The following is a 24513-nucleotide window of genomic DNA, read 5'->3' as shown; positions in this document are numbered from 1 at the left end:
TTTTTCTATCACAGTCCTGGAACCAACAACTTCTTCAAAGAGACTGGTATCTTTTATGGAAGAGTGATGTTTTGAATGCATGATTTCTCTGCAAGGTGTGCTTATTGTTACAGTGAGTGATTGCTCCAGGACCCCTCACCAAACAGATCTAGGAAATACATGTTTGCATTCACAGGTTTATTTAAAAATATATTATTGGCAAGTTCTTCACATCCATGTAGACATTGGGTTCTTTATAAGTTGAGTACTTTTTGATCAAAGAAAGGACATAAAAGCCAATTTTGATTACTCTAACAATTTTTATTACGTGAAAGATCACTGCCGACTTCTGGAAGAACATGGTGGATAGGTAGCAGCAGCTACGCAGGCTCTCTGAGATACCCTGCTTAAAATCCAGGAATGGTGTGGTACAAGGAGTCCTAAGCAAGGGGAGATACACCCTGCCAAACCAGGAATGAACTAAGCTAAGAGAAACCAACTGGAAATCCAATCCTGGTGCTATAACAGGAACAGATAAAATCTCAGCGCAGAAGCTAGAACCCATGCCACTGGAAGCCACGATTTGAATTTCCTGATGTCGCTGCTGCATCCAAATCTGCAGGGCAGGGAGAGAGATGTGCGAAAGCTCTGAGAGCAGGAATCTGCGAATGGAGTTGAGAGCAGGACTAGCAGGCAGCCCTACATCGACTTGCGGTGAGTGAGCGGAACGGGGGATCCTTTCATAGAGTAGGAGGCTCCTGCAAAGGACATATTGGGACCGGGCAGACTTGCCGGAACAGGGTGCTGCAGTGACATTAGTCGCATATTCCCCTCTCAAGCGGGATTGCTGGGGAGCACATGGCCTGCATAACGCTGCTAACACCCAGTAGGCTAGCCCAAACCAGGTCCCAGTGCCTGGAGGTGCACCCTAGCAGTGAAGCCTTTGGTAGGTTGACCTGGAGGGGTGGGCCCAGCAGAGGCTGCCCAGGTCCGTGTCTCCCTAGTACACTGCAGTGGGTGGAAACACCTAGCCAGCGAATTCAAACAAACTGTAACCGACAAAGAGAAAAAAATTGGGCCTCCTACATTCGCTTGTATGGAAAGAACAAAAAGTATGGGAAGAGGAAGCAAAAAGAAAGGGTCCTCAGTCCCCAATCCTGAGAACACTGATCCAGGAAAGGGAAACGCAAAGGAAGACAGAAAACATGCAATATCAGACACGGCACCAATAGACATAAAGCAATATCTCCAGAGCATCATAGACGAGTTTAAAAATGAAGTATTTAATGAAATAAAGCAAGATATAAGTAGAATAGTTAGAGAAATACTAAACACTGCCCAAGAAAAAATAGATGGTGGAATTGAAGAACAGAAAAAAAGAGGGGAATTGTTTGATGGAGAAAATAGAGAAAACAGAATACGTGAAGCAGGTTCAAAGAGATTACCAGGAAACTCAAAACTCTATTGAAAGCTGGCATAACAGCTTGAAAGAAACTAAGGATAGAATATCTGAATTGGAGGGCAGATTTGTAATATGGGAGCATGAAATGAAAAACTTCTTAAAAACAACAAGAAAACAAACAGCAATAATACAAAGACTAGAAGATGATAAGAGGATCTATAACTTAAGAATTAACATAAAAGAGGAAGTAGGGACACAAACAAATGGACTACAAAAACTATTCACAGAAATAATCCAAGAGAATTTCCCTAATTTAGCAAAAGGTAAAAATACTTAGATGTATGAGGTATACAGGACCCCAGCCACCTACAACCCAAGCAGAGCTACACCCAGGCATATAATAATCAAAATTCCAGAAATCCAATATAAGAACAGAATACTAAAAGCCGTCAGAGACAAGAAACAGATCATTTACAAGGGAACACCCATCAGAATTACAGCAGACTTCTGGGCACAAACCATCAAATCACGAAGACCGTGGGGGGAAATAATTCAAGCTTTGAAAGATAACAACTTCCAGCCAAGATTGATATATCCTGCACAACTGTCCCTAGAAATTGATGGAAAAACAAGGTGCCTCCAGGATAAAGAGGAACTACGGGAATTTGCAACCACCAATTCAACTCTACAGAGAATACTGCAGAATATTCTAAAAAAAGGAAAATACCAAGACTTCAGAAACGGTGGCAGAGAGGCCACAATGAATGGAGCAGAAAACGAAATGAAGAAGACAAACTGACAACAAATGACAGAAAAAGAGCTCAACAGAAATGAGGCAGAGAAGATTGGATGGTAGGAACAGCTATTTTGGAGAAAACAAGACATCATAATAGCTAGTGCTGATTTAGTATCATCTTGCTTTGAAGTCCCATCAAGCTTTTATTCTTCTGTCTCCATCGGTCTTAACAGGTTGTATCTTACTGGATTTTATTATATGTGATAATATAAGCAAACACTTTTATAGACAAGGAGATTATACAGAAACCATTGTTCTTTTTCTGATAGTTGATTCTAAATACCCTGTAATACTGTCATTCTCTTGAATGGTTTTACATTGTTTTGATATGTTTGGTGCTACAGTCTATGAAGTTATACTCAAAGATTTCAAGGAAAGAGACACGATGGTAACTACTTTTATGTCAGGATATCTTGTGGTGAAACACTATTTTGCTTAAATGGTTATGCTTTGACCTGTGATGTTTTGTTGTTATGCCTTCTTTTATCTATCTCTTTTTTTAAAATTATATACTTTTTATTTTTATCTTTTTAATTAAGGGAAAAATAAAAAAATAGCAGGATACATTATAGTAACCCACTTTGATTTCCTATTAACTTGATTTGAAACCCTGTATAGCCCTCACCATCTTGCTGTGACTGATTTTCCTCTATTCTGCTTTGCTTGATAGTACCAAGTTCGAAAGTATAGGCAACAACTGTAAAGACAATAAGACTCATTATGATGCCCATTCCAGTTGACTATTATCTTCTTTTAAAGTCTTGTAATGTCTCCAATGTTTTGGTTTTATTCTTTACTGTTTCATTCAATTTTATTGATATAGGCAATTCTTTTTAAGATAGTAAGAAGCAGTATGGTAACTATTGTTGATCACCTAGTATTTTGTTTTTACATTATCTATTATGTCCATCCTTTTGATTTGACTGACTCTATTCTGCTATGTCACATTTGGTTTTACTCTCTTCAAAAAAAAGTAATAACTGTGGGAGTAATAAAATCCAAAATGTGTAATTGTCATTGTACAAAAAAAAAAAAAAAAAAAAAGGAAAAGAAAGTGCTCTAAAGAATATAACTGCATATATAAGTGTATAAGATAGATAACCATATTACTGAGTTTTGTTGGATCATTGAACAAAACTGTTTGCAGTCTCACTGTTTGAAAGTCCACTTTACATGTTTAATTTTGTAACTTGAACAACTATTTCTAATATGTAATCTATTAACTAGTGATTTCCTATTGTTTATTTTTTCTGAAATTCTGTATAACTTGTATCCTTTTTCTGTTTTTTTTCTCCTTAAATAAAAAAAGAGTGAAAAAAAAAGAATTTTTATTACGTATAATAACTTTGATGAGGTTATCTCCAAACAACTGTTAGGGAAGAGGCAGTTACTTCTTCCAGGAAGTTTTAACTCTTTTTTTCTTTTTGGGGGCACTTTACTAATTCTGTCATACAGAGCCCTCTGCTGGATATAAATGGAGACAGTTTTGTCAGGTTTGCAAATTAGAAGTGAGATTAATCAGTGATATGATGCAATAACTGTTAAAATAAAGACCAGATACTGTAAATTGTACTTTAGGTTCATTTCTTTGCATATTTTGTAAAGTAGTATTTAAATATTCTAGAGACATATATTTGAGTTTATACAAGCATGCACTTGTTTATAAAACTAAGAAGATACCATACATACTACTTTATGTAGTGATTTTAAAAATATAATATATTCTAATTTTCAAGTTATTTTTAATGTTCCATGATATTGTTTTTTGAGGCAGGGTCTTGCTATGTAGTGCAGGGTGCAGGCTGGCCTTGAGCTCGCATATTTAGCCCAGACTGGCTTTGAACTCATGGTGATCCCTTACTTTAGCTTCCAAGGTGCTGGGACTACAGGCATGCCACCACACCCAGGTCTTCCTTGACTTTAAATGACAATACTTATTATTTGATCAATTAATAATTTTTAACTGTTATTTAATGTTCTACTTTCTTTTTTATTTTAAAAACAGAAAAAGAATAAAAATAATAAGAATTTAAAAAATAGGAAATTAACACTAGTTAATACATTGCATATTGTTATCTTGAGTTCTACTTTCTTAGTGAGGTATAACATATGTAAATTGATTATACCCATGAACTATTTGTTTATGTACTCTTGTCAATGTGTTTACATATTTCTAAATGGATTGTGAGAGCTCTTTACATATTCTAGAAATTTATTAATTTATTTAGAAGTTATTTTTAAATATCTTCAACGCTAGGTACTGTGTCAAGGAAAAACAAAGACAAGCAATCTTAATATGATCCTTTCTTTTGTTATGAGTGTCCAACTAGGAATACTAGCTGTTTTCTATAACTTGCAAATATTTTTAACTGGTTTGTCACTTACTTTTAACTTTTGTTTGTGGTGTTTTTTGATGTACAATAGTTTAAAATATTTATAGAGTAAAGTCATTGATACTTTTATTATTTCTAACTTTGATTTTATGCTTTTTCTACCAAGGTCAGACATGTATTTTGACTTCTGGTTCTTTTATAGTCCAAATGAACTCTGTATATCTATGATTAATTTGGACAAAGGCTACTAAATGAGAATGTTTACATATTAATTTCTAAAGTAGTTTCCCCAAGGCTGTTTGCTTGATTAATCATTATTTCTTTATTCTCTACTCTGAATGCTTCTTGTATTGCAAACCACATTATTTGTACCTGACTTTTCTAGTCTGTTCCATTGCCTATTCCTTTCTTTTGGTTGTTTTTTGTGTTGTGAGGAATCAAACCCAGTGGTTCATTCACTCGGCAAGCTCGCTACCGCTGAGCCACATCATCGCCTCTTACCATAACATTTTAATGATTTCAGTTTCATGATATATTTCATTATTTGCCAGAGTAAATTTTACTATTGTTATTCTTTGTATCTCTGCTTTTCTCATGTGATTATTCTTTCAATGTGACTTTACACCAATTGTATCAATTTCTATAGTTAGTCTTTTTTATGTATTTCCCAGAAAATCTTATCTTCATCTAAAGAATAGACATTTAAAAATTCCCCTATGCTTTACAGTGTATTGTTATTGTAATTAGAATATCTTTGTTATCATTTTCTAAATTGTCTTAGCTGATATATGTAGGCCAACCAATTTCCTCTTGTATAAGTATTACATTATTAGTCATGTTCTAGGTTTATTTTCTTGCCTTTTTTTGGTAGAAAATTACATCATTTAACAAAGAATTTTACATTTTCCTCTGTTAATATATCAGTCAATTCTCTTTATGTCTTCTTGTAACAGAAGAACTTCCAGAAATGTTAGCTAATGACATGGGTGAGTAGTGTGCAGTCTTGTCTGGTTCTTGCAGTGGGAAAGCATCTCTGTAGTGTCCCCATAAAGCATGAGACTGTGTATCAGGCTGCAATACTTTTTATTGTGATAAAGATGTATTTTATTCCTACTTTATTAAAAGTTTAAAAATATTATCAAGAATAGATGGTAAATTTTATCGAATGTGATTTTAGCATCATGTGGTTTAATATTTTGATATATTGATATGATAAATTATTTAATAGATTTTCTCTGCTATTGAGTTATTCCTGCAATAAACCTTATCCTAGTCATGTGCACTTATTTAAATAGAATGTTAGAATTAATTTCCTACTGTTTCATTTAGAATTTGTGACCTATGTTTTAAATGAGATTGAACTGCCACTTTTTCTTTGCTTTGAAAAGGATTTTCTTTTCATTTAACACTTTTTTTTGGATTTATTAGGCATTTCTACCATGCAACAAATCTTTTAAAAAATTTTTAGAAATGAAAAAAAGAATAAAAATGATGATATAGACATTCAAAACAAAATAATAAGAGATTAACAATGGTTAATATATTGTACATTGTTGCCTTCCAAGTAGTTGTTCAGATTGCGGGATATAAACATAAAAAATGATCATACAATGAAAGCACAAATGATTCTTTTTGATGAACTAACGGAGATTAGTAGTACGGTTCTCTATCTTGTATACCTAGCTAACTATATACATATGAATACACATACAGACATGTAATCTTCATTCTTCTTCCTTTTATTCTTCTCCATCCTACTTGTTTGTTCCTTTTAAGCAGTTTCTTTCCCTTTCACATTCACAATACCTACTGGATATTTTGTATCTTATTTACTCTTTCAGTTTTTACACTAGGGAGACAATATGATACTTACACATGAGAGTCTGATTTATTTCAAGTTACATCCATTTACCTATAAAAGCCTCAGCTTTATCTTTCTTTATAGCTGAATAGTACTCAATTGTATAAAAATACTAGTTTTTTAATCCGTCTTGCAATTGAAGGCCTTTGGGTTGTTTCCAAGGTTTAGCTATTACAAATTGTGTTGCTATAAACGTGTGCACGTATATCACTCTGGTGCGATATTTTCAATTTTTCCAGGAAAATACAAAGAAGGGGAATAGCGGAATCAAAGGGGATCACCAATTCTAGTTTTTTAAGGAATCTCCACACTTATTTCCACAGTGGTTGTACCAGTATGCACTCCCACCAACAGTGGAGAAGGGTTCCTTCTCCCCTACAGCCCCTCTAGCATTTGTTATTGGTTGATTTCTTGATGGCTGCCACTCTTTCTGGAGTGAGATGGAATCTCAGTGTTGTTTTATTTTGCATTTCTCAAATGACCAGTGATGCTGAACATTTTTCATATATTTATTTGCCATGTATATTTCTTCATTTGAAATACAAATTCATCTCAGATGCCTACTTTTGGATTGGGTCTTTGCATTTAAGGGATTTGATAGTTTTCAGTTTTTGTATGTTCTATATATAAGTTCTTTGCCTGAGGAACAGTTGGTTAAATTTTTTTTATACGTGGGTTTTCTTTTCACTCTGCTGGTGATTTCTTTTGATATGCAAACACTTTTTAATAAGACAAGATCCTAGTTGTTGATTTTTTGACATACTTTTCATGCAGTTTGCATTTTATTCATGAACTCTTTGCCTGCCTCTATGTCCTCAAGATTTCTATATAGTTTTTCTTCCAGTAGATTCAATGTTTCTCTTTTAATATTTAGATCTTTGATTCCATTTCGACTTCAGTTTAGTAGATGTAGACATATGGTTAGCTTTAGTCTTTAGCGTATGAAAAGCCAATTTTTCCAGCACCATTTGTTAAAGAGGCTATCTTCCAGTGAACATGTTTGGTCCCTCTGTCAAACATAAGGTGACTGAGTGTTGTAGTTTGTAGTTGTGTCTGCATCTTCTAATTTGTTCTACTGGTCCTCAGGTCTGTTTTTTGCCATACTTCTTACTGATTTTATAACAGTAGCTTTGTAGTATAATTTCAAGTCTGGGATTGTGATATCTTGTTTTGCCTTTGTTGTCCATGATTGTCTTTGGTATTCTAAATCAAATAGTTTTTAAAAAAGTCAAATTTATCAGAGCGCAATATGTTGAAAACAAACTCCTTCATTGTAAGTGTACTAGGAGATGAATTTTGAATATTCTTATTACCTCCACACACATCTTGAGTATTTTCACAGGAAATTCCTTCATGTTCCTTAACAGCATCTGTCAACCTTTGGTACTAGGCAATAGTTGATGTGATTAATGTCACTATACATTGGTGTGAATTTTCTAAAACTCCATAAAATGGAATCAATACAGTATACACTCTATGTCTGTATTCATTCGCTGAGCATGTTTTGAGATCCAGGCACACGTTGCATGTAACTGTAATGTATTTCTTTTAACTGCTGAGTAATAATCCACTAAGTAGATATATTATAATGTGTTTATTCATTGTTCTGTTGGTAGACATTTGGCTTATTTGAAGTTTGGAGGCAACTATGATTAAAGCTTCTATGAACATCTCTGGTATTTAGGGAATAACAATTTAATTTCTTTTGGATAAATGTATCAGGATTTCTGGGTCATATGTTAACTGCATGTTGAACTTTATCAAAGATTTAAAACTGTTTTCCACAGTGTTTGTACCATTTTGTATTCTCACCAGCAAAATATAAGAATGTATATTGCTCCACATTCTTGTCAATACTCGGCATTGTGAGTCTTTTTAACTGTAGCCATTACAGTGGGTACATAGCTGTATTTCACAATAGTTATAGTGTGCATTTCTTTGAAGACCAGAAATATGCAGCAATTTTTCATGGGATTATTTACTAGTCATTTATTTCCTTTTTTGGAATATTGTTCATCTCTGTTCCTTATTTTTAATTATGTTCTTTTCTTACTAAATTATAAGCATTCATTATGTACTTTGGATATCAGTTGTTTGTTAGATATATAACTTGCAAACATTTTTTTATGACCCTATGGCTTGCCTTTCTATTTTCTTAATCCTCAGAGGAATAGAAATTTTAAATTTGATTTTCATATTTATTGATTTCCTCCTACGTTTCCTCCTTTAAGATATCCTTTCCTACTCCAAAGTCGTGAGGATGATTCTGCCGTACATTCTTTAATAAGACAGCTTTTGTTTTTATACTTAAGTATATATACATTTCAAATTGAGTTTTAAAAAATTTCTGATGCTTATTATCATCTTTCCCATTTTTAATTAAGTATATTGCTACATTTTAGGTCACATAGTGATCACATTCATCATAGGAAATTTGCACCTGTGCATGATATAACATTATATAACATGATATAATGATATAACATGATATAACTCTTCTCATCCTTATTTACAAAAGCTTTGTTTCTGTTGTTTCTTCTTTTTCACACTTTCTTTCTCTTCCCTTCCTCCATTTCTCCTCTCCATAGTTCCCCTTCCCATTTTGAACATTTTCTTCCTTTTTCAAAATTTCTATTACACATTTTGATCCTTATTTACACTTTTGGCTTCTCATACTAGAGAAAAAATGTGGTATTTGCACATATGTGTCTGATTTATTTTGCTTAGGCGAATGGCCCCAAGGTACATCCATTTGCCTAAATTTCTTTACCAGATATTCCTCAAAGGACTTATATCTAGAATATATATAAAGAACTCAGAAAATTTCAAACACCCAAACTTAAAGACTCAATCCAGAAAGTGGGAATCTGAAATGAATAGACGTTTCTCAGATGAAGTAGAAACAGTAAATAAATACATAAAAAAGTTCAACATCAATGTTCATTCAACAGATGCAAATAAAAACAATGCTGAGATTCCATCTCGCTCTAGAAAGAAAGGCTAGTATCAAGAAATCAACCAATAACAAATGCTAGTGGGGTTGTGGGGAAAAAGGAACCCTTTCCCACTGTTGGTGGGAGGGTAGACTGGTGCAGCCTCTGTGGAAATCAAAGAGGAGATTCCTCAAAAAACTAGGACTAGAGTTTCCATTTGACTTTGCTATTCCTCTTCTTGGTATCTTCCCCAAAGAATTAAAAACAGCATACCACACTTGGTAATAGCTAAATGTTGAAAACAGCCCAAATACTCATCAACTGAGTAATGGATAAAGAAGATGTGGGTTTGTTTTATACAGTAGAGTACTATTTAGCCATAAAGAAGGACAAACTCAAGTAGATTTTTATGTTCAGCATGAAGTGAAGGTTATTGTGCATTTCTGTTCTTAAAGGATGCACCATTGTGACAGGTACTTAGTGAAAACACTGTTCCTTTCCCCCAGATCTCTTTAGTATCTTTTTTTGAAACAACAGTAAATGGGTGGGTCTATTTCTAGACTTACTTTTAATATGTCAGTCTATATGTTGGTCCGTATGCCAATCCTCCATTATCTCACTACATTTTTATATTGTCTTGAAATAAGGTTCTCCAATTTTGTTCTTTTTTGGTTGTTTTGTTTACTTTTCAGTTCTTTCTAGTTTATGTACACATTAAGCCAGTTTATCAATTTCTCTAAAATGCCTGTTGGGATTTTGGCTGAGAGTGCCATGAATCTATCAGTCAAATTTGGGAGAATCTCTTTTAACTATACTGGGTTTCCCAACCCATAGGCATGATGTTTCTGTTTATTTAGGTCTTTTTGTTCTCTTAGCAACATTTTGTAGTTTTCACTATATAAATTTTGTACCTATTTTGTTAAATTTATCACAAAATATTTTTTGTATTTTGATGCTATTATAAGTGAAACTTTATCTTTAAACTTTCTAGTTGTATAAAAAAGTACAAATGATTTTTGTAACTAGACTAATATTCTGCTACCTTGTTAAATTCAATATTTATATGACTTTTTTATTTTAAAGAGGATAAAATTAAACATAACGAACCAAACAAAACAAATCATAAGAAAACAATTTAAGAAACCGATTTCAAAGCAAGACCACCAGAGATCTTCACTATCTATCATACTGTCTCTTGTTTTCTTCCAAATAGTTGTCCATATCTTCACACATGAATTCACTAATTCATACCAAACAAAATAGTACTAAACTGATCAGAACAGGATGATGAAGGCATTTTAGGTTTTCAAGACCAGAATATAGGGAAGTCAGCAGTGGCTGCCATAATGTCTCTTGTTCACTTCAAAATAGTTGTCTATACCTTCATGTATGTTGAAATTAAACAAAAGAAAACAGACTAATATCACTCTGGAAATAGAATAATAGTATTGTTACATTTTATATCATGAAGCTATGGAATTAGCACTGGGTGTCTTAGTGTCTCTTCTTCTTCAGAGTATCTGTTCATTACACTGTGCATTATGTAATCTATTCTGGTAAACTGTTTAGAAGTTCTACACATGCGTGAATCTCTACCTGTATACCTATCTTTTCTGTATTAGAGGGAAAAACAAATCAAAACAAGACAACAAAACAAATTCTTAGAAAAACATGAAACGAAAAAGACATATAAAACCACAGTACTAGGTGATCTAGAGTAGTTACTATAAGGTCTCTTGTTATTTTCTATAGAATTGTCCGTGTCATCAGGCATAATATAATTGAATATAGCACTACATGGCAATATTAATAAAAACAAAATATTGGAGACATTATAGGACTTCAAAAGCAATTAATAATCAAACCAGAATAGGTCTCTTATTGCATCTTGTTATCTTCAGAGTAGTTGCCTCTGCTCTTAGACTTGATACTATCAAACATACCAAATTCAAATAAAATCAGTCAAGACAAAACAGTGATCTAACAAACCAGATTCAAATAAGATCAGTCATTGTAAGACAGTGTAAGTAATAAAGGGCTTCAGGTTAAGTTAATAGGAAATTAAGGATAGTTACTATAGTATATCCTGCTATTTTTGGGATAGCTGTCTGTGCCCTCAAATCAAATCTAGTACGAGTAGACTGTAACAGAATAAAATCAAACTAAACATAATGATAAGACTAATGTGGCTTTTAAATTCTGATACACTATGAACAATGTCTTCTGTCTTCCTTTTTTAGACAATTCCTCCCCTTTCTCTTTCTCAGGGTGATTTGCACATTTTGGGTTCCACTAACTCCTTAGTTTTAGATTAGGGGAACAATCTGCTATCTACCTAAGTGGTTCCTAACCTTTTTACCCTGAGCTTGATCTTGAGCTGTATTCTTTTACCTACTACAGCCTAAAAGTTTTCCTTCCTTATAGCTGAGTAGTTCTCCACTGCATAAAAGAGTCATGACTTTCCAACCTATCTGCAGCTGCTGGATGAGCTGTCCCTATTTCTCTCTGGTTCCCTGTCACATAGAGCATTGATTTCTCATCTTTGACTTTCAGTTCATTAACCCTCTTTCAGGTAGATTATAATTCCTATTCAGAGCACCTCAATGGACCCTATCTCCTGATCTACTCTGCCTGTGTTTTGTTAGTGTATCAAGGCCATCTGTGTTAGAGATTATAGCCAACTTTCTCTGCTTCATTTCTGGTATGCTATTTTTCTGCCATTGGTTGTCTAATTTTCTCCTTCATTCCACTGTCTGCCCCATTCATTGAGGCTTCTTTGCCACTGTTTCTGGAATCCTGGTGATTTTTTTTCTCTCTCTAGAATGTCCTTCAGTATTTTTTGTAGGGTTGGATTGGTGGTCATGAACTCCCACAGTTACTTTTTGTCATGGAAGCACCTTGTTTCTCCATTAATTTTGAAATACTTTTTTTTTAGGGTACATCAATCTGGGTTGGAGGTTATTTTCTTTCAGGGCTTAGAATACTTTGCTCCAAGCTCTTGTTGATTTGATAGTTTGTGTCAAGAAGTCTGTCTTGATTTTGATGGGTTTTCCTTTATAGGTGATCTGTTTCTTTTCTCTTTTAATATTCTGCTCTTTTTACCACTTTTAATATTCTGTTCTTGTGTTGAATTTCTGGGATCTTGATTATTACATGTTTCGGTGTAGATCTGTTTTGGTTATAATTGGCTGGAGTTCTGTATGCCTCATGTATCTGAATATCATTTCCTTTTCCTTTGCTTTGGAAGTTTTCCTTTAATTATTTCTGTGAATAGCCTTTGTATTTCATTTGTGTTTACTCCTGCTTCTTCACTCACATTTTTTTATTTTTAAGTTATAGATCCTCTTATCATCTTCTAGCCTTTGTATTGTTACTTTCTGGTTCCTTGTTATTTTTAAGAGATCTTTCCTTTCAAGATCACAGATTTCAAATCTATCTTCAAGTTTTGAAAGTCTAACTTTAGTTTCTGTCGAGGAATTTTGCCAGCTTTCAATGGATTTTTAAATTTCCTGGTAATCTCTTTGGATCTGTTTCATATATTCTAGATTTTGTTTATATTCTTCATCAAAGGTTTCTCTCCTTTTTTTGGGTTCTTCCATTCTTCCATCTGTGTCTTCTTGAGAGGTGCTTAGCATTTATTAATCTTCTTATATCTTGCCTCATTTGAATTAGAATTTCAGTTTTAAGTTCGTCTATGAGGTCATGAAGGTATTTCTTTATGTCCACTGATGCTGTGTTCGATATTGCATGTTTGCTGCCCTTGATCTTTTCTGTATTTACCTCTCCTGGACTTATTTTTCCCTGGGTCAGCAGCCAGAGGCTTTTTCTTGTTTCTTTCTCTTGTTATGTTTCTAGTTTCTTTCAGATAGGTATATGGTGGAAGTCTCAGGCCCTTTCCATATTTCTTGCAGTTTTCTGAAGCCTGCTGGCTAGGGGATTGCTGCCCTCTCCAGTTTACTGTTGATCTGTGAGGTGCACGCAGAGACAACGTGAGCTGGCCCTCTCCTTTGAGCCAGTCAACCAGCGAGTGTCTTCAGCATATTAGTCTGTGCTGTGTGGACATCACAGGTTTGGGACAGTTTTGCACTGTCCATTGGGTCCCAACCAGGGGCATGACCCAGCCCAAGCAGATCCCACCAGTTCTCTTTGAGCCTGGAGTGGCCGACTGATGCCACTGCAGTTCTGGGTTCAGGCCCATCCTGCCCAACTCCAATATGTCGTCCAGCCGGTTACCCGCTCTGTGGGACCCAATTCCTAGCCCTCATCAGGAGTTAATGCAACTTTCCCCATTGGTCCCACTCTCTGTTATGCTGCATCCTCTTGCCAAGGGCTCTGGGCTCATCAACCCCCAATGTTGCTGCTACTGTGACTTCAGTGCAACCGTGGGTTGTCTGACTCCAAGGTGCGCCCAGCACAGCACGGAACTGGCTCCAGTGAGAGTGTGTGTGGTTCCAGCCTTTCATCCACGTTTTTCCTTCCTTTTTTTTCTTTTTCTTTTTCCTCAGTTTCTTCTTGGGTCATGAGAATTCCTCTCCTTTTGTCTGGTCTTCTCCATGGTGTTAAATTCTAGTGTCTTAGTTGTTTTCCTCAGAGAGGCTCTCTACCTTGCTACCTAACAATCTGCCATCTTCCCAGAATCCCCCATATATGACTTTTTACCAGGAAGCCATCTGGGAAATGTAAATGTCCTTACAGAAAGATTGTTAATTATGAATCCAACTTCTCGAGATGAGATAGAACTGTTTAGATTTTCTAGTTCTTGAAGTCCATGTAATATTTATTGCCTCTCAAAACATATTTCCAGCTAGCAGCTTCCCAGTGGGCATGCATGTGCCCTCTAGCTAGTTCTCCTTTATTCAGCTCTCTTCTGCAGCCAATAGGAAGCCTTTCTGTCCTGGAACATGTGAAGAGCTATCTCGTCTTGCACCCGCCCTGTACTTACACTTTCATTGTACTTACACTTTCCCTGGCTTTTTGTATGGCCGGTCCTGTTTGGCATCACCTTGTCATAGAGGCTCTTTGACCATCTCCATCAAAACATCTTTTACTTGTTGACTCAGTTTGTCCAGTTGTTGCATGTCCCTCTACACTGCTCTGTGAGATCGAGGCTGAGTCTGGCTGCTCCCCTTTTTATCTCTAGCACTGGGAACACCTAGTCAGCCCTCAGAACTGTGGAGTCAATACAGCACTGAATGAATGAGGAACAGCTGAGGGAGCTCACAGTTTACCCTCTCTAAGGAGGAGGAGGCTTGCAGGGATGAGGTGAAGCCTTGAGGTGATGTGCATACTTCTAATCCCTGTGCCTGGCACCTAGGAACTCAGATAGTGTGATGTCAAGGATGCCAAGTTAAAGTTTGAGCAGGGACATGAGGATAAAACACAGCACGGTGAGCATTAAGATAAGACTACTGGAATTTCACAGGCCAAGCACATGTACTGAACCTCTAAAAATGCCAAGCAGTGAAGATTCTGAAATTTTTGGGAATGAGTTCTTTAAAGACAACTGCATTTTCTCTCTTCTCCTGGTTTTATTAGTAGACAAAATGGGTTGTGGCCAATGACATCCAGTTGTAGCTTCCTCTTCCTGAAAAATCCCTCTTTTCTCACATAGGTTCTGCCTGCAGACCCACCATCCCCACTTGGAGCTGTAACTTACGACTGTAAAGCTGACAAAAGGCAGGTCCCCTATCAGGGGGTAGCTCTTTATATGTCACTTATAGCCCATGTGTAGTATGCATTGAATCTGTGATCCAGTGAGGAGGACGCAGCTTAATCTCTTCTTGAGCATCTAGGTTGGAGAGGATGATGCTCAGACCACCCCAGACAGTCCCAAAGTGGATCCTGATCACCCAGACAATTTTATGCTCATGACTTCCTGATTTTTGGTTTTTATTTTTCCTTGTACCTCTCTTATGCTGCTGCTCCCAGTTCACTTACCTCTTTGTTTATGTATCCGTCTTTATTGATGTCATACAAATTAAATGTCCACCTTAGTTTCTCATGGACCGTTCCTCTCAGTAAAATTGACAGAGCAGTTACAAAATCCTAAGAGGCAGAAAAGGCAGGAGTGACATTAACCACTAAGCTGCTCTGTGGGGAGAAGCTAAGTCTTTGGGTCACTTTCTAAGGTACTTTTGCAGAATGATGTCTCCCATCCCTCTCATTTTCCTAAAGCAAATGGCCAAGCGCCACAGAAAGCTCCTGCATTCCATGGTCTACATTACCCTATTTTAAAAGAAGAAGAAGCATGGAGCTCTGTATGTGCAGACACTGCCAGACACAGTTAAGTACAGCCTCCTCTGTTCCGGCTTAATCCCAAGGCTGCAATGGTTTGCGTCTCATATGCATGGCCATATATTCTATTGGCTACACAAACACCCTGCCTGCATTCACATCCTGCTTTGACCACTTCCTAGCTCTTTGACCTTGTGAAAGTTACTCATTCTTTCTTTGCCTTACTTTCCTCTCCCATAAAATGGTAATAAATAATGCAACCCTACCTTATAGGGTTATTATGAAGATTAAATGAGTTAATAAATGCAAACTACTATGTCCAGAGGCTGCCTCTTGGTAAGCAGTGTACAAGTGAGTCTTTAAACTGCTCGTAGTTAGTCCCTTGAGTTCCCGAGTGCTTGGAGGGCAGAGGAAGTCACTGTGCCTCTCTATCATCAGGAAGTGTTTATTAAATAGATAGTCTTTGCCATGACCAAGAGGATTCAGCCTTCTCTTAGGACCCTGAAATTTAGAGGCAGAGGTGATGCAGAACCAGGGGACTCCCAGAGTAGACCCAGGAGATGGCATACCTCGAATTTCACGGAGCCTGTCTGGGTGGTGTCAAAGGCATTGAAGAGGTAATGGGCATAGGTGCTGGCATCTGTAAGGTAGAAAGGGCAGAACAGGTGAGGGTTGCAGAGGACCCGTGGTATGGGGGAAGGGTGACTTAGAAACAGAGGCGGGGCTTTGAGCAGACAGAGAAGAGTGCGAGAGAAGAGAAAATTATAGAGGCTCCTGGGGTTACTCAGCCCCTGGGGTTTAGGTGGGAAATTATTGCTGGCAGGAGGTGAGACAGGCCCTTACCCCTGCATGTAGACATCTGGAGAGAATGGGTATCCTGCCTGTGTATGCGTGTGAGCTCTGGTGGGTGAGTGACATGGGGACTATGTGGTGTTTTGAGCAGCAGTGCAGAGACATGGAACGAGCATTTATCCGAAGCAGAGATCTAAGCCTGGGTCTCAGCTCTATGCCTGTAGGGCATCTAATGCAACCTCTCTGAGCATCCATCTATATTTATGTATGGTGGGATATAACAAGATCTGTGTCCTGAAATTTTTGGAGAACTATGTAAAGGCCATGCCTATCACATACTGAAAATTCAATAAAGAACAGTTCAACAGAACTCAATAAACTGTAATCCTGGTATGTGCATGAGACCAGGGTGCTTCCCCTACCTTGAGCAGGGGGCCCTGCACTGGGAACCACTCCCAGGGGTGCACCTGTCAGCTGCTGAAGAGGTCTAAGTTAAACAGGGCCTGAGAAATGCTTGGGACACTTGGGACTTTAGGCCCCAGGAAAGGAGTTTGACAGCAGATGGGCCTGGGGCACCTGATAGAAGGTGGCACCTAACACCTGGAGATCACAGAAGAAGTTACTGGGGAGGTCCACAGCATCCGGGCCACAGCTGATTCCCAAAGGAGTCAGGCAGACAGCAAAGCAGGTACCATGGGCTCAGTCCCCTGGCTATCCTGTCTTTATAAGTACAGCTTCATGCTCTGTACATCTTTTTGGGTTTGTTTTTATAGTCTCTAGTATTTGCTTAAAATTCTTTTTCAACATTCCAGCTTGTCTGAGGCACTTTAAGGGAAAGAATAGGAAGAGTGTGACACAACAGATGAGCCAATGTGGCAAGGTTTTGCCCAGAACATTTATTGCATATGTCTGTCTGCCCTGTACTAGCTGTGTGATCTTGAGTAAGCTGCTTAATGTCTCTGAAACTCAGTTGTTTCCTCTGGGATCATACTTGTTTTCTAGAGCTTTTATGAGACTTTATAATATTAAATTATCAATCTTTTCTTCCTTCCCAAGTGGTTCTATTTGCATAGTGATTTCCTGCTAATGCTTTAGAGAATTCCACAACATATAATATAAGGGAAGTCTCTTGCTGTGAATTCTCCTCCTACCTTGAAGGGGAGGCAGATAAAAAGGAAGAGCATACTTAGGGGAAAGGAAGGTTGCTCACTACAGAGGGCTGCAACGACCTTTGCCCAAGTCCGACTTACCTCCATGAGGGAAAAACTGAGCGTAGATCTGCTTGAATGTTTCTTCGTTGACTGCACCACTGGGACACTCCTGTAGGAAGGGAGAGAGAAAGAGTCGTGGGAGGTGTCTGGGGGCCACACCAGGGGCAGGGATGGGATCCAACCCTAGGTCTAGGGCTCCTCATGATCCTTGTGGGCAGGGACTGTGCAAGAAACTGCATTTCTGTGTTTCCAAGGTGGAGATCTGGGAGATGATCCCACCATGGGATTGCAACTGCTTAGCAACATGGAGAGATTTCATCAGAGGAGGGACCTCTGAGCTGGAAGGAATTGGGTATTGAAGATGAGAAGATCTGGGGTAAGCCACTTCTAAGCTTTGTGACTTCAGCCACATCAGTTTCTGATCCTCAGTATCTTTACCTGAAGAATGGAGCTCAGAGTACCTTCCCAGCAAGGGTAACAGGAATTTAATATCTCAATCTTTGTTAAGTGGTGCCAAGTTGCAGTAGATGCCAAGCAATGCTGAGTCTTCTCTTTTCGGGATGTTTTTTCCTCTCAGTCCAGTACCCAAGGGCAACCCTCCCAGCCAGCTTCCCACTGCTATCACTGCCTCCTCAAGATGAAAAGGAAAGAAGCCCTAATGGTAGCAAGCCAGGAACATGAAAGGCACAGCTGAAGCTGTAGGAGCAGGCAGGCACATCCTGGAGTTTGTCAGATGACTTCCAAGATGTGTATGAATCGTGATCAACTTGCATCTTGGGGAACAGAGACCATAGTCACTTTGGAATTGACCAAACTCTAGCTGCAGGCTGTGAGTAGAGGAGTGTGACCAGAAGCACCTCCCTCTATCCCACCCACCCAAGTATTTTGGAATTTAACTGTTATGAGATTTAAGCTTAAAAAGTTCAACATCTGAGAGCTCACAAAGTAGTCTGAGAAGGTAGAGATATACTCATGAATATGAAGCAACTACTAACTCCCAGGCCTCTGAGTATATATTGGAGTTTAACTTGCTTTCCTCTGTAATGCACAGGAATGGAAGGTCCCAGCAAGAGGAGGAGTGTCTGCTTGGTCTATTTTCATGGTCAACTAACACAGTGGCCATTCAGGCTTACAAATCAGATTATGTGAGTGAGTAGAGATGAATCTTGCTATTTTGGAGGTACCAATCTCATTGAGAGTGTGAATGTATTATGTTCAGCCTGGCTCCTGCACCAGGGCAAATTCTCCAAAGTCACATTATCCTGTGAAGGTTCTGTGTAGTGGGCCAGCTTTCTGTCCACTGAGATGGCCTTGTCCTTGATCTAGAGCCCTGCTTTCTCATCAAACGATCTTGCTCTCAAGTCTCCTTTATAGAGATAGCCTTCCGTATACAACTGCATAGCTGGGAAGCTCCCTTTGCATTTGGGAGAGTTTTGCTTCCAGTGGGAAATCCCATTGGAGTGAGAGCCTATGTGGGTCTTACATTTTTGAAGCCACGATAAAGGACTTGCAGCTCTCTCTTGGTGAAGTTGGTCTGGGCCTCAAGTTGCTCCAGTCCCTCAGGTCGGTGGCAAACCATGGTCATCTCCAGCTCATCTTCAATCTTATCTGGAACCAGAGGAGATGGCATTGGAGTGTGACCTTGGGCACTCTGGCCAGACTACAGTGACATGACAACCTATGACATAGGGTGTTAGCCTAGGGCTGTAATGCCAGTGACCTTGGACTCTTCTCTCCTGCCCAGTCTCAGTCTTGAGAGCTGTCCATTCTCTTACTCTAGTTGTGACAGACATCCAAAGAGAGAAGAGTCACCATCTAAGATACGTGCAGAAATGCTCAAAACACATCCACACGAAAACCTTTTTTCCAAACTTCCCTTTCTACATATTTGAATTACTTCCCACTGAATCTCTTGAATATGCAACCGTAGTTCAGTGAGCATAAAGATAAAGACCCTCAAAACAGGAAAGGAGAACAAATCTACTAAAAACAGTAAGCTCTCATCATGTAGGCTGATCAGGGAATGATTATCACAACTTAGTAAAAAGTTCAAATTATGGGATGTTAAATATTAAAAATTCTGAATGGTGGCCTGGGGATCTAGCTCAGTGGTAGATCACTTGTGTAGCATACACAAGGCCCTGGGTCTAAGTCCCAGCACCACAAGTCAAACAAAATTCTCAATGCATTTTATAGTATATTATTTATAACGTCTTCCAGATGTCCTTGAATTTTAGGAAAATGACTTCATTGAGGGGCTACTTTGTATCAGTAAAAGCTTCCAAGGCATTAGAAGGATCTTAGAAACAGCTGAAGCATAGGTATTACAAGGTGATATCACAATAATTGTTTAGAAAATATCCATCAACTGAAGAAAGAAATCTGCCCATCTCCCATTAAAGGATCACAAAGTTCACAAATCAGTGATATTTTCCATGTTTTATCATCACAGAGGGATGAGTGCTTTCTTTTGAATCTTACCAGAATGTTTTTAAAATTATTCCAATCAAGAATAAATTGCATTTGTAATCGTCTATAGCCGCCTGGGATCATAAGTGAGGCTTTGGGGAAGTGATAGGATCGTGGGTCATGATGCTTAGGAGCAGACTAATTCACTGATGAGTTTACAGCTAAGTGTGACTTGGGAGGTGAAGCCTGGTTGGAGAAGGTGGTCATGGAGGAGCGGCTTAGAAGAGTCTGTCTCCCTCCTTCCTCCCTGATCCTTCTCTCTGCTCCCTGCTGGCCTGCCAAGAACAGTTGTCCTCAGCCATGCCTCTCTGCCCTCTTTCCCTGGCTTGGAGCCAGCTGGCTAAGTACTGAAACCTCTAAAAATGGTGAATCAAAGTAAACCTTTCCTCCTGTAAGCTGTGTGCACCAGGTATTATGTTCCGGTGATGAGAAAAGTGATTAAGAGACCATTTAACCTTCTTTCTCTGTCACTGTCATGCTGACAGTGTCACATCCATATACTGAGCAATTCTAAATTTTGGCTTGCAAAATACTACTGCAATGGGCAGGGTGTTGGGGACAGACACAGACCATGTATAATCCCATGAGAGTGAAAGGAAGGACAGGCCGAGCATCTACAATCGAGAACAGGGTGAGCAGGTAAACTTAGGCATTTCTCTAATCAGGAGTTGGTTTCTTTTTGCCAGAATTTCTCTGCTATTCTTGCCTTTTCTTTTGAAACCTTGATCCTAATATGAAAGGAATCCATTAAAGTAAGTTTGTATCTTGTACATATTCCCAAAAGTAATGGATATTTGGGAAAGGCTCCAATAACATGGTAACAATTCCAAATTGTTATCTTTCTTATTTACTGGGCAACACATATCACCTGATCCTGCTGGGAGTAAGGCAGATGGTTCAGTATAAATAAGATACTCTGTTTATACAATGTAGCGGCAAGTGGCCAATTTTCTCATAATTCTTACAGTGCCTTTAATTATTGTTGTGTTTGTAGCTAGTGAGTTAAACAGCAATTATAACACTGAAACATTTCTATGTAAATCAAAGGGCCAATCTCCAAAAGAAAAAGGAAAAAGGAAAAATTTCCACCTTGGTCTAACTCAGAAAACTCACATGAGGTGACAAGGAAACTTAACTGTCAACTTGACAGACTTAAGAGATGCCTAGGGAATTACACGCAGTTCTGGTATGTCCGGGTGAGTCATAGAGATGTGACCTTGGGGTCTATGTCTGGTCCCCTGCTCCTTCCTCTCTGGCACTCATCCTCACTTCTGATTTCTGGCCACTGTGAACTAAGCAGCTTGTCTCTTCTATCCCCTTCTGCCATGAGGTTTCTGCCTTGTAGTCAGCCAGATATAGACTGAACCCTCTGGAACTGTGAGCTAAATGAAATCTCCTTCTTTAAGTTGTGAGTGTTGGGTATTTGGTGCCAGAAGTGGGAAAGCTGATTAACATATACATAATTTATGTATTTTAAAACTAATTTTAAAATAGAAAATAATAGTTGGTTTAAATCTCTTAGCATTAAATCAAATGCACTTTAATAAAAACGTACACACTTTTAACTGTGCATATGTCTTACAAATCTTCATAAGGAGCTGTAGAGGTTCTTGTATCCCTTTTATTAGCGCTCAAGGATTCTCTCTGTGGGCTTCCTAGGTAACTCCAATAAAGGAATAATAATAAGCAAGATCATATTAAAATATAAATAAGCAAAAGGAAATATTTATCATTGGAAGACAGGATGTATATTTGAAAGTGTCCAGTTTACCTGTCAAGGTTTATCTTATTCTGAAGCACAAAATATTTTTATAAGAATATTCTGATTCTTCTTGTTATTCCTGATGCTCAGGGAATTTTTTTGTTTTGAAGAAGTTTGAAAGACTTTTTCTGATTCAGAAACACTTGCTTCTCAACACCTTTATTAAAATGTGCTAAGTAATTACAGAAATATCAACTGGTAAAGCCATTTCATTAACTTTGAACTGGACTCTATTAATAAATGATTTGCTTGCTATCAGGCCAGCAGGATCAATTTTCATATCAGATGGATTATGTCATACTGGAATATTTGAATTTTGATGGCCAAGCTCTTGTTTTATTTTGATTTTTTCATCATCCTGTAATTGTCTGTCTGTGATAACATCAGTGATAGAAGGAAATTAGCATCAGTGAGGTCAAGACACGGGGAAACAGTCTCCTTGTGGATATTAGAGGCCTAAATCAGTACCTTATAATAAAAGCACAATACAACATACAAATAAATATAAGCAAAAATTTCATGAAATAATTATGTCTCTCACAAATGTAAGATGTACTCTATTCTCACATGTATTCCTGTGTGAACTTGTGCTGGTGGTGACCATCAAAAATCATGACTTTTATTTGGAAAATACTGATTTAACTCATTCTACAGCTGTGGCAACCTTCCTGGGGTGCCTGCAGGTGGGCGTTGCCTCTCCATACTGGCTCTCTCTTCCCTTTTTTTTTTTTTTTTTTTGTCTTTTTCATTTTTATCGGTACCAGGGATCGAACTCACGACCGCCTGCTTGCAAGGCAGGTGCTTATGCCGCTGAGCTAAATCTCCAGCCCCCTTTCCCTTTCTTTGTAGCTTCATGATTTTGGCCACTGTAAATATATTCAGAAGAAATATCAAGAGAGGCTACATTAGTTTTCACATCCTGTCTATCATCCTTCAAAAATTTTCTTGAAGTTGCCCAGGGAATCTCAGTAAAGAGAGGAGGCTGGCCCTGCTCCCGGGCAGGAGAAAAAGAACACAGAATTAAAACATGGGAAGATTCTTTGACAATTTCTTTTGAGAGCTGCTAAGAGTCATTAATGCCAAATGTTTCTTGTTATTATTTTAATTATTAAAAACAATGATGAACCAGTTATTAAGTCTGATTTAGTTTGGATGATATATATTAAAATTAGTCTACAGATTTAAAATTGTGGAAATTATTACATTATGCATTAAGAATCACTTAGAATGACTTCTCTTTACAAATGTCTATAAAGTGTTTCCAAGCAAATTTGTATGTGTGCTAGAAAGTGGGAGGATTCTAGTCCTCCTTATCTTAATATTTAGAAAACATATCCTAGCAGATAAGGTGATTGTATAATGATAAGTGACTCACAAAGTGACGAATGTTTATCCTTGAGATGAATAGAACAATGAGCTGTAGATAGTGCTGTACCCAAAATTCTCAGATGGAATAGTAGATGATTCAGACTAAATAGCTCTTAATATTTTAGGGTTCCAGACCATTTTAAGTGTGGAATGAAGGCTTTTGACTTTCTCAGAATAAAAAAAAAAGAATAATAATAATACTAATGCGGCACTTTTAATGAATTCTTTTAAACACATGGAGTCTATGCTAATGACTTGCTAGTTTAGAGATATCTTTCAAAGTTTCACTAACTGGTTCTGTGTGAATGTTAGGTCATATAAGAAATCAGTGACAAAGCTGGACCTCAAATCCAGCCAGGCCACTTCCATCATTAGATCTGGTTTCCATGTGCCTCCAGTGGCTTTTGCTTCCCTTGAGTGCCAACTACAAAGTGGTTTGTAACCAGCTTCACAGTGATCTTCCTGTCAAGCAGGGGCTGTGTACAAGTAAGGCCCTTGGCTGGGCAGTGGAAGGACCCAAGCCTTTGGTCTTCTCCCCAGCTAGGTGTTTCTTCTGTCGGACTTCTGCCCAAAGACTGTGATCATATCCTTTTCCCTGGACTGGAAAGTAATTTCTTCAGCACAGTGTCTCTAGATTGGACTTTATACCCAATCATTTATGAGTAGTTTGGAGGTTACAAAGTGGTGAGCCTTCGCCTGAACTTGGTCTAATGATAGGTGTTAATGTTTAATGATCAGAGATTTATGTGCAAGTTTGGCTTCCTCTCTTCTTGGAAAATAGGATTCTTTGAAAACTCAGGCTCCAATTCTCACAGGGGAACTGTCCTCTAGAGCTGTGCATGGCTCGTTACTTCAGGAAGCCAGAGCCTTAGGGCTCCTTTCTCTCTTTGACTTTTTGAATTCATTTTTTTCTGTCTGTCTGGCTCCAGAGTTGAGTTTTGGGTTCTTGATCACATCTACTTACTCTCTCACCCATCCATCTTTGCCCTACTTTAACCACATAATACATTCCCTCATGATCTGTTTATTTCAATATATCCTGCTCTTTGTTGCATAAGGGACTTGAACTTGACCATAGGTAATAGATACAATAACATAAAAGCAGAAAATGAAAAGCTATCTCAGAAAGTATTGATTGGGTTGGAGGTCAAGACCACAGGGATAAACAGATCATAGACATTCTGGACATTTGTTCTAAGTAATTACTTAGTTACTACAGTTGAATGAATCAGCTCTGAGTGTTTACGTAAGTCAGTTTACTTATGAAAGGAAAATATATCAATATTTTAGGATACTCTAACATCTCTAAAAGAACTGTTTCTATCAGAGTGAAATTTCTTAACAAAGAAGGACAGAAAGTTGGTGAGAAGACC

The 24513-nt window shown here is 37.8% G+C and overlaps 1 protein-coding gene across 4 annotated transcripts in view; it reads right to left on the bottom strand.

Moving 5' to 3' along the window:
• Kcnip1 (potassium voltage-gated channel interacting protein 1) overlaps positions 1-24513 on the bottom strand; it is a 358462-nt gene that overhangs the window by 5883 nt on the left and 328066 nt on the right. For all 4 annotated transcript variants that reach the window (XM_063230763.1, XM_063230762.1, XM_063230764.1 and 1 more), the window contains 4 exons: positions 19025-19149; positions 17581-17650; positions 16108-16178; positions 15242-15349 (listed from right to left, as the gene is read on the bottom strand). In XM_063230763.1, coding sequence (XP_063086833.1) covers positions 15242-15349; positions 16108-16178; positions 17581-17650; positions 19025-19149 — 374 coding nt within the window. The remainder of the gene's footprint in view (positions 1-15241; positions 15350-16107; positions 16179-17580; positions 17651-19024; positions 19150-24513) is intronic.

Source organism: Cavia porcellus, unplaced genomic scaffold (assembly GCF_034190915.1).
Source record: "Cavia porcellus strain 051 isolate PalLab524CR breed Dunkin Hartley unplaced genomic scaffold, mCavPor4.1 scaffold_19, whole genome shotgun sequence".
Lineage (NCBI taxonomy): Eukaryota > Metazoa > Chordata > Mammalia > Rodentia > Caviidae > Cavia > Cavia porcellus.
Note: the sequence above shows the minus strand (reverse complement) of the source record. Positions and strands in the feature narration are given on the sequence as shown.